The 14,855-nt window shown below is 38.6% G+C and overlaps 2 protein-coding genes across 2 annotated transcripts in view; one reads left to right on the top strand and one right to left on the bottom strand.

Annotated features, from left to right (window-relative positions):
• Positions 1-4,522, bottom strand: part of ATXN7 (ataxin 7) — a 78,788-nt gene extending 74,266 nt beyond the window's left edge. The window contains exon 1 of the mRNA XM_032193923.1: positions 4,445-4,522. The gene's annotated coding sequence lies outside the window, so the exon portion shown is untranslated. The remainder of the gene's footprint in view (positions 1-4,444) is intronic.
• A 100-nt stretch (positions 4,523-4,622) lies between these two features.
• Positions 4,623-12,804, top strand: THOC7 (THO complex 7). Its single transcript, XM_032193925.1, has 8 exons — positions 4,623-4,693; positions 4,942-5,059; positions 5,865-5,992; positions 6,341-6,427; positions 7,607-7,664; positions 11,221-11,287; positions 11,411-11,480; positions 12,609-12,804. Exons 1-8 carry the CDS (start codon positions 4,675-4,677, stop codon positions 12,674-12,676), a joined length of 615 nt encoding a protein of 204 aa, XP_032049816.1. The 5' UTR covers positions 4,623-4,674; the 3' UTR covers positions 12,677-12,804.
• Positions 12,805-14,855: the final 2,051 nt, after the last annotated feature.

The raw sequence follows: 14,855 nt of genomic DNA, 5'->3' as shown, positions 1-14,855 counted from the left end.
CACGGTTAAATATAAATGTTTACCAGCTGGGCCAGTGCCAACAAGGACAATTCTGCTTCTTAGTGGGAAAATCTCTTTCAACGCCCACCTCTTCCTCTGAAAACTCTGCAATGCCATCAATGATCTTCAGGGCACAACATGAATGCCACCAAATCTGTCATGTGCTCTTTTTCATATAAATAAATAAATATAATGATAAAGGCCACACTAAAAACATCCTGCCAACAAAGAGGCTACTAGATAAGTGACTAAATCTGTCAAAACAGCTCCAAAAGCGTAAATAGCTGCTTCCTGACAAAATACATGAAACACGAAGTGCCACCCTAAATTTCCCCAAGTCATTTTAAACCACAGAACGCAGGCACAGCGCGGAACCTCCTCTGCATCGCACAGGTGAAAGCTCTGCTGTTAATCATTTCCAGGTTAAAAACAAAACCTAACGATCCACTACACCTTGCAGCAGTTTCATGATACTTTGACATCCACAAGCTACCTGCTACAACTCCCTGACGTCCTTACCAGGTAGGAGCCTATTGAGTTCCCAGTAGCAGCATCACGACGCAGCGTGCCACCCCTGAGCTTTGATGATTCCACTGCCACAACTAACGCACCTTTTGGTACATGTGTGAGGAATGCTTTCCTTTGCTGGCAGCACCCCTACACCTGCAAGCTCTGTTTTCCACACTGAATACCTCAATTTCCAGTATTACTTGGTTTCAACTCGGGTTTGATGAGTTTTACTCAATTAGTGACTGATCACCTTAAAATATATAATAATTGATCTTCAAGCTTCATAAATATTCAGTAGGATCCAGATATGAAATGCTGGGAGTGGTTAGATAATTCCTGAGAAGACCTCTGCCAAAGGGCAGCACCAGAATGCCACCTGTGGAAGCCACGTTCCCCAAGACACGGAGCCTTTACTTGGGAAAAAGTTACTTAAACGGACCATGCAGCACACTGTTTTTTCAAAAAATGACTAAGAGAAATTTTGTTTCCCCAAATAAGCCTTCATGAGAAAAGCAGCAGTAGTAATGAAATGTTTCTAACACAAAAAATATTTTCAGGACTTGTATTTGCAAAGTACTTCTATCAAAAAATATGGAATTTTACATGTTTCTTTCAGTAATGAAGTAAAAAATATGAAATAAAATAAAAAAGCAAAACAAGGAAAAAAAAAACACATAGCCACAACTTGTGGTTACTTTAAAACCCAGCCTTCTATTAGATAATAATGTAAAGTGTTAACGATACATTTAATCAATTTTGGTAACACAGGCAGTAGACAGCAAAATTGATTTCTGTTCAGATAACAAAACGTAGCATTTTTAAATTATTGCTATTGTCGCTCCAATTGCAATGAGCATTTTTACTCTCCCTTCTCTTGTTATGTTGTAATTCTCTGAAAATGTGCTAGCTCTGCAGAAACACAAGGGTCCATGTTAGGAAAGCTTTTCACAAGGCTAAGAACCACACTGTGTAGTGTCTAAAAAAAAAAAAAAAAAAAAAAAAAAAAGCCTACTACTTTTTTTTCTTCCCATCACTGGACTGAAAACATCCAGCTCTATCTGCCAAAAGTGAATATTTTCGTATCTGCAGAACTAGGCAGCAAGTGTCTAAGAATTTTTACGGAACGGGATGACAAGCACAAAACACTGCTGCTGATTTTCAGTAAGCACTGAGGCTAAAGAAGCCAAAGACGATGGCAAAGAAAACACAGCACTAAGTTAAGACAAGAAAAGAGGGTGACACCAGTAGTTTAGCTTGACAGCTGTCTTGCACAAAATCATGGAACACAATCAACAAAGAAATAAAGGACGGTGGTAAAAAGTAATGCTAAACATAGGCTTACAGAAAATAGGTCTCACTAAATAAAGGCGGCGTGGCTTTCTGACAAGAATATAGGTTGGACTGGATAAAAATACCTTGTAGTTTCTGACCTACTATACTTAGATCTCTGTAAGATTTAGTGCCACGCAAGTCTGATTTAGAAGTTATTCAACACGAAGAAAACCTGGAACCTAAAACCACCTCATAAATTATTAGGGTAGCTTAGGAAAAATATTTTAAATCCACCTCATCAATAGTTAAAGCTGTTTTCTTAGTTCTAAAAATCATAGCTCATTATACCCTTGAATATTATGAAAAGCTTCTTCCCCTTTAACTTTTTCTGCAGTTGGAAAATATATGTATACACAGAGTATATATAAAGAGGAGATGTTATAAAGGTAATTTAAACTTTATGAAATAAGTTCAGAATTTTTTTTCAAGAAAGAAAACTCAACATTAACAGATTTCCTCAATTAAAACAAAATAAATCAGGTGTACTTAAAAGCCATTTTTCAAGGGGAAAAAAAAAAGGATAACGATGAAAAATCTGAGCCAGTTCCACACACGTGTAACATCTTGCAGTGCTAAACTTACCTAGCTTATACTTCTCGTACCCAGAGTCACCTGGAAACATTACAGAGGATCATTTCACACTTCTGACAAGGACAGGTGCGTAACAAATTATTATGTATAAGCTGCTTCAAGGTCTTACCATATGGCACACATAAAGGAATTCAAGGCAAGAGGAAAAACTACTTCACATTTAGCTTGGTTGAAAGCTTGCACACACAGGTACTTATTCCAAATGACCTGGCATGGAGGAAGGTGCCATATACCCTGCGCAAGACATTTTTTCCTACTGCATCAGTCTGCAATACTGAATCCTTAAGACCAAGAACAGAGAACTTCCAAGAATTTTGTAATAAGTAATATGAACGATGACAAGAATGGCATAAAAGTAATTCAGTGTTATTAACTAATTATACAGACTGCTATGTTCTAAATTAATTACTCAAGGAATTTGTCATTGTGGAGGGTTTGATAAGACTATCTGACCAACACTGGAACGACAAACAAAAAGTGAGAGATTATACTGGATTAAAAGACAGAAAATAACACAAAAGTTTTCTAACTTTATAAAACAGATAATTGTGGATTCTCACCTATAGTACTCTCCAGTTCTGATCAACTTCTCATGACAATAGAAACAGAAAGAGCATACAGAAGGTCAAGAAGAATATTAAGCCTTCATAAGACTGGGATGCTTCAAGACGTTGAAGATCCTAGTTCCAAGAGGCAACCAATGGGTAAAGAGGGAAAGGCAGCAACAAACCGCACAGTACAAAACTTGTGTAGAGGAGTTCACCTCAGCCTTCTTCTCACCCTGTGCCAGAGTATGAGGGCTGCATCAGAGGGACTGATGTCTTAGAAAAAGCAAAGGGTTTTGTCAAATCAGGTATATTAAATGGCAACAATTGAAGAAAAGAACTTATTTTTCATAGTACAAACACAGTTCATGTATGCACGGTCCATTCTTTGGCCCAAACTTTGTATAACTGAATAGTCAGATTTTCACATAAAATTATATCACTCACAAATCATATATTGAGTAATATACGTAGATGTCAAAAACAGAAATTACTTATCTAGCTTATCTAGATTTTCAGTGTTGGAAGTTGTTTATTCTCAAAAGTTCAGTTGGTGTTTCAATGACCCCTCAATGAAGCGCTTTCCCAATAGCACCTTCCAAAGAACCTGACCAGTTGCCACCGTTGAAGGCAAAGTAGTGGCTTGAAACCACTTAGCGATACGTAAATTTCTGTTAAATGCCTCTGTCCAGAACAAAAAAGAACCGGTAATCACCCACAGCTCTAAAAGCAGGAGAACAGATGACGCTGCACGTGATTTTGTTCTTACCTCCATTTTCTGCATGACCCTGGGGCTGTCAGCGCAAGGCCCTGCGCAGAACAAGCCCTCAAACCTGCAGGTTTGAGGCCAAAACCACGAGGGAGTACCAGGGTGGCAACCCTGGATGTACCATTACTACAGTGGGACATAAATTATGGTAATGTTGCCAACTTTAGGATGGCATAGGTGTCCAAGTCAGTGGTCCAAAAAGCTAAAACTCAACGCTTGATACCGGTAACACCGTAGTATCTCCAGACACCCAAGCACCAGAAAAAGAGATTTCTGCATCCCTAGAACCAAATGGGCTTGGAGGTCCCTTCCACCCCAAGCCATCCCGTGACGCCAGGCCATCCTGCTCCAAGCCCTGCTGCCTGCCCTCCTGCTGTCACACCCCACAGGGACAACCCCAGGGCTCCAGCAGCCCCCACACAGCCCCAAGGACACCTCCATCCCCACACCCCGCTGCAGCCACCCTCGGGGACCCCCGACCCCTAGGACCCCACAGCGGGGTCCACAGGACCCAGAGGACGAAGACACCGAGGTGGAAGCCTCAGGATGAAGTCTTGAGGGGCTCAGCGAGGCGTCGAGGCCAGGGCTCCATGTGCCGGGGGGCTCGGGGCTGGAGAGGTGGAGCCTGGCTCGGGGCGGGGGGGGGGGGGGGGGGGGATCGGGGCCCTTTTTCTTCCCTCCCCCTTCATCCCCTCACCTGGCGGGGCCGCCCCTCGCCAGGGGGCCGCTCCGTCGCCCTCCGGCCCTCCCCACCGCCTGTCCTCCTCCGTCCCCTGTCCTCCTTCACCGGCGCTGCCACCGCCGCCGCCGCTCAGGCCCCGGCCGCCGCCGCCGCCTCCCCCTCCATGGCGGCCGCTCCCGCCGGCTGCATTGTGGGAGCTGACCTCACTCCCTGCCGCCGCCCCGCCGCCTCCTTCGCTCGCCGCCATGGGGGCCGTGACCGACGGTGAGCCCTCCCTCCTGCCCTTTTCCCTTCATCGTGCCCCCTTCCAGCCCTATCCGACCCCACAAACCCCCCAGACCCTTTCACCAACCTCTCCCCCCCGCCCCCCTCCCGGCCGCCCTCCTCTGTCCGCGGCCTCCCCTCCCGCTGCTTCTCCTCCGCGGGTCCTCCCGGGGTAACCCGGCCCGGGACAGGCACTAAAAAAAGAAAAAAACGTTTTTATTTTTCTTTTTATTTTTTCTTTCCCTCAGATGAAGTTATCCGCAAACGGCTTCTAATCGATGGCGACGGGGCGGGTGACGACAGGCGGATCAATTTGTTGGTGAAGAGTTTCATTAAGTGGTGCAATTCCGGATCTCAGGAGGAAGGGTATTTGTTGTCTTTTTTTGTTGTTGTTGTTGTTTTGGACTATTTAGTCTGCGTTTCTGTGGGAAATGGGGCTTGATCTGCTTTGAAAAAGCAAATCTGCTGTGTTAAAATGCACGCATCTGCTGCTCTGCTTTGGCTCTGTGGTGTTTCCAGGACAAAGACGCGGTGTTAGCGTAGGAGATGCGGACTGGAGATGGTTCAAAAATTACTCCACAACCCCCTTCATGAAATCTAACAATGCTCTGAATGTCCTCAAGATTGCCTTGTTGCTTCACGATCCATCAGTCACGATATTATAGCAGGATCTTGACTTGAATAGTTTAGGTGGTGGTTGTGCAGTTGTTCCCCTAGGTAAGGGCAGTGCTGTTCCTGTGTCTGCTTCTGCTGGTCTTTATTTTTTAAAAATCAGACCAAAGCAGTGGGGGAAATAATAGAGTGTTCTGCTGTGGGGGCTGTTTTAAGAACAGATGTAAATTCCAGGAGGACACCAGGTAAGGATAGCAGGTACAGTGAAGCACTGGAGTATTTAAATGTTAATCTTGGTGGTCACAGAGCGTACAATGCCTGGATCAGCCTGTGCAGTGCTTTAATACCAACTTTGAACCTTATAGAACATCATGATAGAATTACTTGATACAGTGTTTCTGACTGCACTTCCAAAAATTATACATTGAATCCTTGAAATATTTTATTTGTTTAGTAATTACTGTTTAACTGTTTCTTACGTTACCTGAGGCTTTGTTTTCTTGTTATATAGACAGGTATTTTCATGCTGCTTAGGAATGAATATTTTGTCTGCTTTCAGTTACAGTCAGTACCAACGGATGCTGAGTACTTTATCGCAGTGTGAATTTTCAATGGGAAAAACTCTTCTGGTATATGATATGAACCTGAGAGAAATGGAAAATTATGAAAAAATCTATAAGGATATAGGTAAAGATGAGAAAATACTATTTGTTTATTTTTGTTGTTGTTGTTGACTATTTCTCTTTCATGAAGAAACTAGAGCCAGTTCTGGTGAACATAATATATACATATGATGAGTAATTTATTTCTTTTTAAATAGCACCCATGATTACCTTGTAAGCCTCTCATCCACATGTACAATACATATAAATAAAAGCTTTTTAAATCTACTGAAGAGTATGTAGGTTTGAAGCTTAAGGAACTAGCAGGCCACCATATCAAAAACAGCTATTTATATTTTTATAGTTTAGTAGAATGGCTTGTTGACATGTGTTGTTTGACTTCAGTCTAACTCTGTACATCGTTTTGTTAAAGAAAATAGTATAGCTGCAGCACACGAGAAGATTTCTGAATGCAAGAAACAAATCCTGCAAGCAAAAAGAATTCGAAAAAATCGCCAGGGTAAGAAGCAACATCTACATTTACACTGTGTGGTTTCATACATTGTACCAGAAAATAGATTATAAATTTTTGAAAATGCAGGGGAAAATACTAGCATTGTCAATACTATATGTAGCCTGGTGCGTTTCATACCTCCTAGTATAAGTTTGCAGGATGAGCCAGTAGATCTCAGTGACATACAACATCAGGAAAACCTAAAGAGCAGTTCAGGGAGTTGTTTCCAGGCCAAAGAAAAAACAAAAACAAAAGCATCCAATGGCAATTCAGGTGACATAAGACCTAAAGCATATTATTAACAGCAAGACAAAAAAAAAGACATATCCAACACTGAAAATATTGTGCCAGTTGCACACCCACCATCTCCATATGTAGCCTTACAAAATAACTTTTAACCAGGTACAAGAGGCATATTTGTTCCCTGCTCTTAAAAGTATATGCTGGTAATTTCAGTTGAAACTTAAAGCATTTCCTTGTAAGACAGTCTTAGCCTACTACACAATTGTTTCTATCTGAATGAGGTGTTCAGCATACGTACAATATTACCATTAGGAAACGTCTATGTTAGTTGCCTATATGACCATAATATTGTTCTTAACATGCAAAATATTGAATAAATACATTCAGTTGTTTCTCTTGTAGTATTTTGTATTTTTCTCTAAAAAACTTAAATGTTTGTGTAGTATCTTATCAACACAATTTTTTTTTAATATATATATAAAATATGGTATCTAAAAGCAGTATTTTTGAATCATACACAAAGACCAAGTGTGCAACAATGCAGTTATTTAAAGGTCATGTTTTCTGGCCTCATCTTTTGCAAAGTTCTAGTACTGGGTAAGTTTGAGTGAGTAAATAATAGCTTACAATCATATCTGAAGTTTATTTAAAACAGCTTTTGATGTGATCATCTACTTTTAAATGTTATGGTACGACATAAATTATATACATTTATATATTATATACGTATATAATATATATGACAAATTACATACATATTAATATGTATATTTGCACAAATACTTTTTTAGGTGTATAGCATATTACGTACAAATTTGAAAATATTAAAACACGTTTTCAAGAAGTAGAAAGAACTGGTACTATGCTATGGTGTGAAAGTTTTAATTCTTCAATTTGTATTTTCAGAATTGCTTAGACTAATAACATTTAAATTTCTTTCAGAATATGATGCACTGGCCAAAGTAATACAGCATCATCCAGACAGACATGAAACACTGAAGTAAGTATGAGACTGCATTAAAGTATAATAACCCAGAAAGTTACAAATCATGAGATTTGACATTTCCTTGGTTTCAGTTTGACCTTTCCTTACTGTTAAATAATTTGACACCAGAAAAACTTAGGTTTTATTTTAAAATTGTGCCCATATGAGCTTTCTTTAATTAATCTCCATCTGTATGGATTCAGAAGCATTGCTAATAATTTTGTATTTGAAATTTTTCCATTGTTAAGGTGAATGAGTGAACTCAGATGTAAATGCACGACAGTTTATCAGTGACAAGTTGATCAGGAAAGAGAGATAGCGCGGCAGTACTCTAAAGTGCACCAGCAAGTAATTATGCAGAATATATATCACACAGGCAAGTAAGATAGAATTAGAGAAAGCAGGAGAAAGCTTTTAGGCTTGTTCTATGTTTTCCTTGTAGTAGTTGTTCCTGCATGCCCGGTTATAAATCACTACCTTATATACCACAATATAACCTGCCCTAGCACGTAGATTAGACCTACCTGCTGTCCGGTGTGTCCTGATTATAACTTACAGTACTACCTGTGTCATAGTTGGATTTGGATCACTGCTTGTGCTTTTGGGTCATTTTGAATAATCATGGGGAGATCATCTTTTGAACTTTATCAAGCCACAAAAACATTCTATCTGTGAGTTTGTTCTTTACATGATTGAAGATGTAGCATTGGATTACTTTCTCATTTAAATGCAACTTGTGCCTATCCTGATGTCTTCTTTCAATAAAATTGTTATTTCACGTTTCATGGTGTTTTATAGCAAAATGAAGCTTTTTGATCATATCATTACCCTAATATAAACATTTTTATGGCTATAAACTTCTGGGACTATTTCACACACTTCTTTTTTGAATGTTTTTTTTTTTTTTCTTTCGATTTTACTACCACAATTTGGATTATTTCAGTCCATTCTCATGTGGCTGAGCTACTTCTCACTTCATTAGTCAGCATATGCCATTTATCAAGTGACACTTCATTAATAAAGAATTATTACAAGTGAAGCTTTTTCAGATAAGTCAATTGATTAAGAATGGAAATAACTAAACAATATATATATATATTTTTTTTTTGTTTTTTTTTAAAAAAAGAGAATTCCAGGTTGTTTAGATTTTTTTGGGGGCTAGTTTTAATTTTGTGCAACACATCCAGGTGTGAGTTTCTTGAGCAAAGCTAGGAATGACAGTAACTTACAGCTAGTAAATTTAGCATTTTGTCTTTTTCTTAAACATCATTTTCTCCTCTCTTTAGAAGGGTATATATTGTTAGAAATACCAGCATGCTCATGTACTGTAAGAGTGTCTACAATATATGCCCTTTTGTCCTTAGTCCTTTGTATTTGTAGCCAAAGATACAGACTTGAACTACAACAGATTGAGTCTCCATTTTACAGAGTTTATAAATGGAACATAATAGAAAAAAAAGTTTGAAGGGAACTTGCTTCAAAGGTATTTTAGCTTTAACTCACCTCTCCAAGTGAACACTAGATAAAGAAGCTAGATGAAATTTTCCTCTAGTATTTTTATTGCAAGGCTTCCTTTCTCTCCAGTTTGAGGGAAGTACAGAAAAATCAAGTACTGTTAATCAAGAAAGACCACCCTTAAATCAGAGTGGAGGAAGCCTTGCTAACAATGTCTTGAACTCAATCACTGAAAACGCTAGAGAAAATGTCTTGTGAGGAAAAATGTCATACTTTATCGCAAGAGTTACATTTATAGCTTTTGCAGGTCATATGACACAATAGGACAAAGTTCAGAGAAATAATTTTTTAATGCTTGTAAGGGACTATTTCTTGGAACAACCAGTCCTGCAGCACAAAAGAAGAGAAGTAGTTATTGACTTAGTCAAGAGTAATGCACAGTAGCCAATTCAGGAAGTGACAGGAGCTGAACCACTAAATCATAGTGCCCACGGTGTAATTAGCTGCAGTATCAGAAGAGCTGTTACAGCACTGAGAAATGACACTGTCTTAGAAAAGGAGATATAAAAATGAGAAGATTAGGCAAAGATTTTCTGGAGCTGAAAGTAAAAGAAGTAAAACACCAGGTGTAGCTTGGATGTAGCTGGAAAATTACATGTCTTCTCACAGTCTTACAGCTGACAGCAAGGCATAAACAACCACCTTTGGCAAAATAGAAGCCTTTCAGAAACCAGAAGCCAAATACTAGTGAAATAATTGAATAAGTCCATAATCTGTTAACCTGTTTCCATTGTAGGAAGGTTTAAATGTGACATCCAGCCCTCTTTCAAGCATTCCCCTCAAGATACCAGTACAGAGTTTCAGGAAAAAAAACAAAAAAGGAAAAAAAAAGAAAAAGACAATACCCTTAGGTAGCACTAAACCAGAACTTTTCCCCAACCATCATGAGTTACTCAGGACTGGAAGGTCTGTTGTGATTCCCTACCCAGACTGGTTGCAATAGCTGTCAGTGCTCCAGAAAAAAAGCCTTTATTCCCTTGCTGACCTCTATATGTCTCTGCCTGCTAATTAATCAGGGATGGTCAGCCTTAATCCACCTGACCTGTAAAGAAACATTGTTCTCGTCTTATGGAGCATAAATTATAGTAGACATTACAGGAAATCGAGAAGGGCCAAACTGGAGGTTTGAGTGTAGGAGTTATCCTTCATCCTCATTTGAAAGCTACCCAACTTACAGTACGTTATTTACCCTATCAAAAAGGAATTTTGGTGGACCACAGTGGGTCCAAATAAGAATCAAAACCGATCAGATACTTGCAGAAAGGTCCTCAAGAGGTCTTGACAGATTACATGTCAAAAGGATAAGAATAATAACAAAGAATATAGATGTTGCATGCTTCCTTTATCTCTTAATTCCATTATCTCTTAATTTTCCATTAAAATAAAAACTGGGATTGGAGAAGGAAGTGTTTATATGGATCACACTAATAAAAGTACTAAATTTTGTTTGCCGTGACATAAACTAAATCATGCAGTATCATCCAAAATATGGATTATTTTACATATTCTGCTGTGAATTTTGCATGTTATCCACTGCTCTGTCTGCCATTGTTAGAGATAAGGTACTTGGCTATGTGTTTGAGTCAAGTCTGGCAGGTGTTGTGTGTGTTTGTTGGCTCTATCAGTTTATCAGTTATGTTCTCCACACTGATGCTATGTTTTTTATTAATCTACTCCTGTCAACATAGAGAAACTGTGAACTAGCAAGGCCTGGGAAAATACCACAGGTGTTTAGTGTAACCCGCTTCTTTAAATTTTATTTTATGGTCAAGAAATAATATGTATACAGGCAGAATGCCCGGTGTGCGGTTGTATTCCAGCTTGGTAGCCCTGTTTTCTATAAAAGTAATGAAATTATAAGTTTATAACATTATAGTTTAACCACTTAAGTGAAGTAGCCTTGCTTGTATGTCATTTAATTTACTATACTTTGTTTACCTTTGCATTGCTATTACCTATGCTATTTATTTAATGGTTCTTTTTCCTCTACTTAGTTCAAATGTATTTTTCAAGACATTCACAGAACTTTAAAAATACTGTGACAATTTCTTTTCAGGCAGCTAGAAGCTTTGGGGAAAGAACTTCAACATCTTTCTCACATTAAGGAAAACGTTGAAGATAAGGTAGGTTTTTCATAGAGATTGTTATATAATTATTTAATAGGAACATAAATAATTGATAGTCTGCTATGAGTTGGTTGGTTGTATGTGCTCTCAGATTTCTAAATATATACTTTATCATTCCAGTTGGAGCTGAGAAGAAAGCAGTTTCATGTTCTCCTGAGCACTATCCATGAGCTTCAGCAAACATTGGAAAGTAAGTGGTGTCCTTAAGTGATATACGTAGGGGTTGGGTGTCAGCAGATCACAAGTAATGACAGCTTCTAGCAGTGGACTGGCTAAGTGCAATTGAAGATGGTGACCTCTTGCATCGGCAACATCTATTTCCAGTCTGAGTCAGTTCAGACTTTTTTTTTTTTTTTTTAATTCTATGAGCTAGCCACTATGTCATCTCCTGACTAGCCTTAGGCTGTAGGCAACAGACTTCTTTCAACTTTAAAATGTGGAGATTGAGAATAGCTATTTCAAGTGTGATTTTTTTGTTTGTTTGTTTTACAAAAAAAAATAATCTTGTGCATAGTTTCCAAACTTTCTTGTATAATTCAGGTTTCAGTAATAGTGAACATGTCACTGTCCTCATGGTATCATTGGAGGTATTACTAAAAATAAATTGGAATATAGAAAAGCCAAATGACTTACCTACTCAGGCAGGAATCCAGTAATAGAGCGGAAACTAAAACTGTCAAACATGAGCTAAATTCAGGAATGCAGTCATTAATCTTTTATCGTACAAAGAATATTTTTAAATTGATGTTTACAGCTCATGCTCTAATATAGGCAATATCATTTTAAATATTATTTGCTGGATATTTGCCATGCCTTTTAAAGACACAATAGTTGGTATAGTCTGTGGAATGTGACCTGATTAACATACATAGGTGGCTATAAGAGCAGACTTCCATTCTCTAAGGCCCTTTAGATCTTCTTAAGCAGAATGAACAGTTAATCCTAGGTGCACTTTTGCAGAAGGTTACTGTTATTAAAGCGTTACTAACACTTGCTTAAATATTAGTCTCTAAAATACATTTTCATATGGATGTATGGTTTACCGTTCAGTGTCCAGAATTTTGTTAAAGAAATAACAGCTTAGTGGAAGGCACAACTTTATATGAAATAAATAAACCATCAATAAACAAAGATGAGGCATGTAATTTGAAGCAGTCTGGCACTATTTGCTTTAATTGATCCTATAGAATTTAATCAATTTTTCCTGTAATAGCTGTAGCATATATCAGCCTTAAACTTCAGGAGGATTTTTTTTTTCCCAATATAGTCCATAAATATAATTTAAGCATATTTGACTAACGATAATATATTATTTTAGATGATGAAAAACTTTCAGAAGCTGAAGAATCTCAAGAAACCCAGATGGAAACAGAGACCAAACAGTAGATACGTTGTGAAAACCACTGAAGAATGTCCAAATATCTTCACTTTGTGTTCAAGCCAGTAGTGAAAGAGCAGGAGCTAAAAACTTTTTCTATTGCTCCTCTGAATTTTTATACAAAAATGTTTTGCTTATGCTTCAGGTAAAAACAGTTCCAGGTCTGTACAGGCAGACACTTTGTGTTAGTCCACAAACTTTGTAAACCAAAACACATTTCTTGTCAAAGGGTGAATCTTCTGTACAGTATTTGTGAACTAAGGTGTTTGCAAAACAGTGTCAATAAAAGGTGTTTACAAACACTCTTCTATTATTTAGTAGGCCATGAGTCTAATAGCAAGGGCTCTCTTTGTTATTTGATATTGCTCTGGTGTCAGTGCACATTTGCACAAGTCCCAGTTTCCATACCATAGTCCAGATGGGATCTAAAACAGAACCAAGGTCTTAGTTTTTCGAAGGAGTTGCCATTTTAGAATTTGTGTGTGACTAGACTAGCATTTGCTAATCTAATTCTGTAGAGACTATTTGTTTTATATGAGTGAGTATTTGTCAAAGGGTGCAAGACAGCAAAAATCGTACTGTACTGTTTTTTAAGCCGATGCAAAGAACTGCAGCAATCTGTGCAACCGTGTCAAAAGTCACATTTGAAACTGATACATTTAAAAGTGCTGTGTAAGTGCTTTGTTCTTGTAGAACCAGGAGTCTAATCCTGATAACACTTGTTATCTGCTTCTGGATTTTCTGTTTAAACATATTATGAAATGCATCATAGTTCCTGAAACAGGAACAGTAGACGCTGACAGTGGAACCCTTCCTTCCTCATGATGACAAAAGTAAGCTGTAGAGCTGCAATTGTAATGTTAAAGAATATCAGATACTTTTGTTATTAATAGGTGGAATGTATCCACCTGGACTGTCCTGTAGCTTGCAGCTGAGCAGGTTGCTGGGAGGTACGAAATACAGGTTTCTACCATCCCAACAGGAGAAGAGAATTGAGCATGCTTTATAAGATTTTGTAAGACGGGGCAAGGAACAAGGGGCAGTAGCAGGTCATGTCAGTACCTGTTAGCTGTGTTCTAAAACCACCTGTTAAATCAACCCTTCCGTGGCTTGGGTAAAGGAACACATTTTGGATCTTGCTCAGACTGTGATGTAAGTGTATGTGGTTAAAGTAAAACAACATTACGCAGAATGGAGACTCCTCAAACTGGGTGGCAGGTGAGAGGGATTTCTGGGGCTTGAGCATTGGACTTCTGTAGTCTAAATGCCATGTAATTCCCACTCTCAGTGGCAGTGGATCTGCGTGCGTTGGGCTGCACAGACATATCTGAGCTTGTTTTGCTTGCATTCCAAGTTTGCTAAAGGCAAGCCAGCTGAACGAGAAGTCGTACAACTTCAGTAGCATGGTGCAGCCCTGGACTTAGAAGCTGTCAAAAGTCCTCCACTTCACAGCTGGTCAACTCAGAACACAGGGGAAGCTCAGGTTTGCTGATACGATAGAGCCTGTGTAGACATGCACTGCTTCTTGTGCTCTTAAGGTTTTGCAGACTGGGGCGGGGGTGGTAGTAAGCAAACAAAAAGGATTTCATATGAAAAATACACTGTCAAAGTATTTACTGTTCTGTGTTTTTTTCCTCCACTCCTAACAACAGTGAACAGCAAAATATTTTGTAAAGCAGCAATACTAAATTATTGCTAAATCAGGGAGGAGTCACCTTCATGAATTATGAGGATCATAAATGACAAAGTCTGAAGACACTTTTAAAGTGTATTAAATTTTTTGTTGTTGAAAGGCCTTCTGTTAGCCACAGGAGTGGGTGACGTTTAACAACTAAAACTGGTTTCCGTAACAGCAGCAGCATGAAAAAAATAATCATGTTTTCCTATTCATTATTTTACACTGTTCTTTGGAAATCATTTGGACCATTCAAGTATCTTCTCCAGGAACTTGGACTGATCTCATTAATCTCAGGATCTTGCACTGAACCTGACCAGAAACATGCCAGCGTGTCAGTCTGCCCACCTAGTAATACATACACAGAATTGAAACTTGTACTCAAGAGAAGCAATACAAATGTATGGCAAAGGAAGGAATACATTCTAGTTTGGATTACAGTGATGCAATCTCGAAAAAAATTACTGCCCTAGAAAATCAACTCGCCCTAGAGCAGTGTGGCAGCAAGAGGT

Source organism: Aythya fuligula, chromosome 10, assembly GCF_009819795.1.
Source record: "Aythya fuligula isolate bAytFul2 chromosome 10, bAytFul2.pri, whole genome shotgun sequence".
NCBI classification, from domain to species: Eukaryota; Metazoa; Chordata; class Aves; order Anseriformes; family Anatidae; genus Aythya; species Aythya fuligula.
The sequence above is the reverse complement of the archived record's forward strand: the minus strand, read 5'-3'. Positions and strand labels throughout refer to the sequence as shown.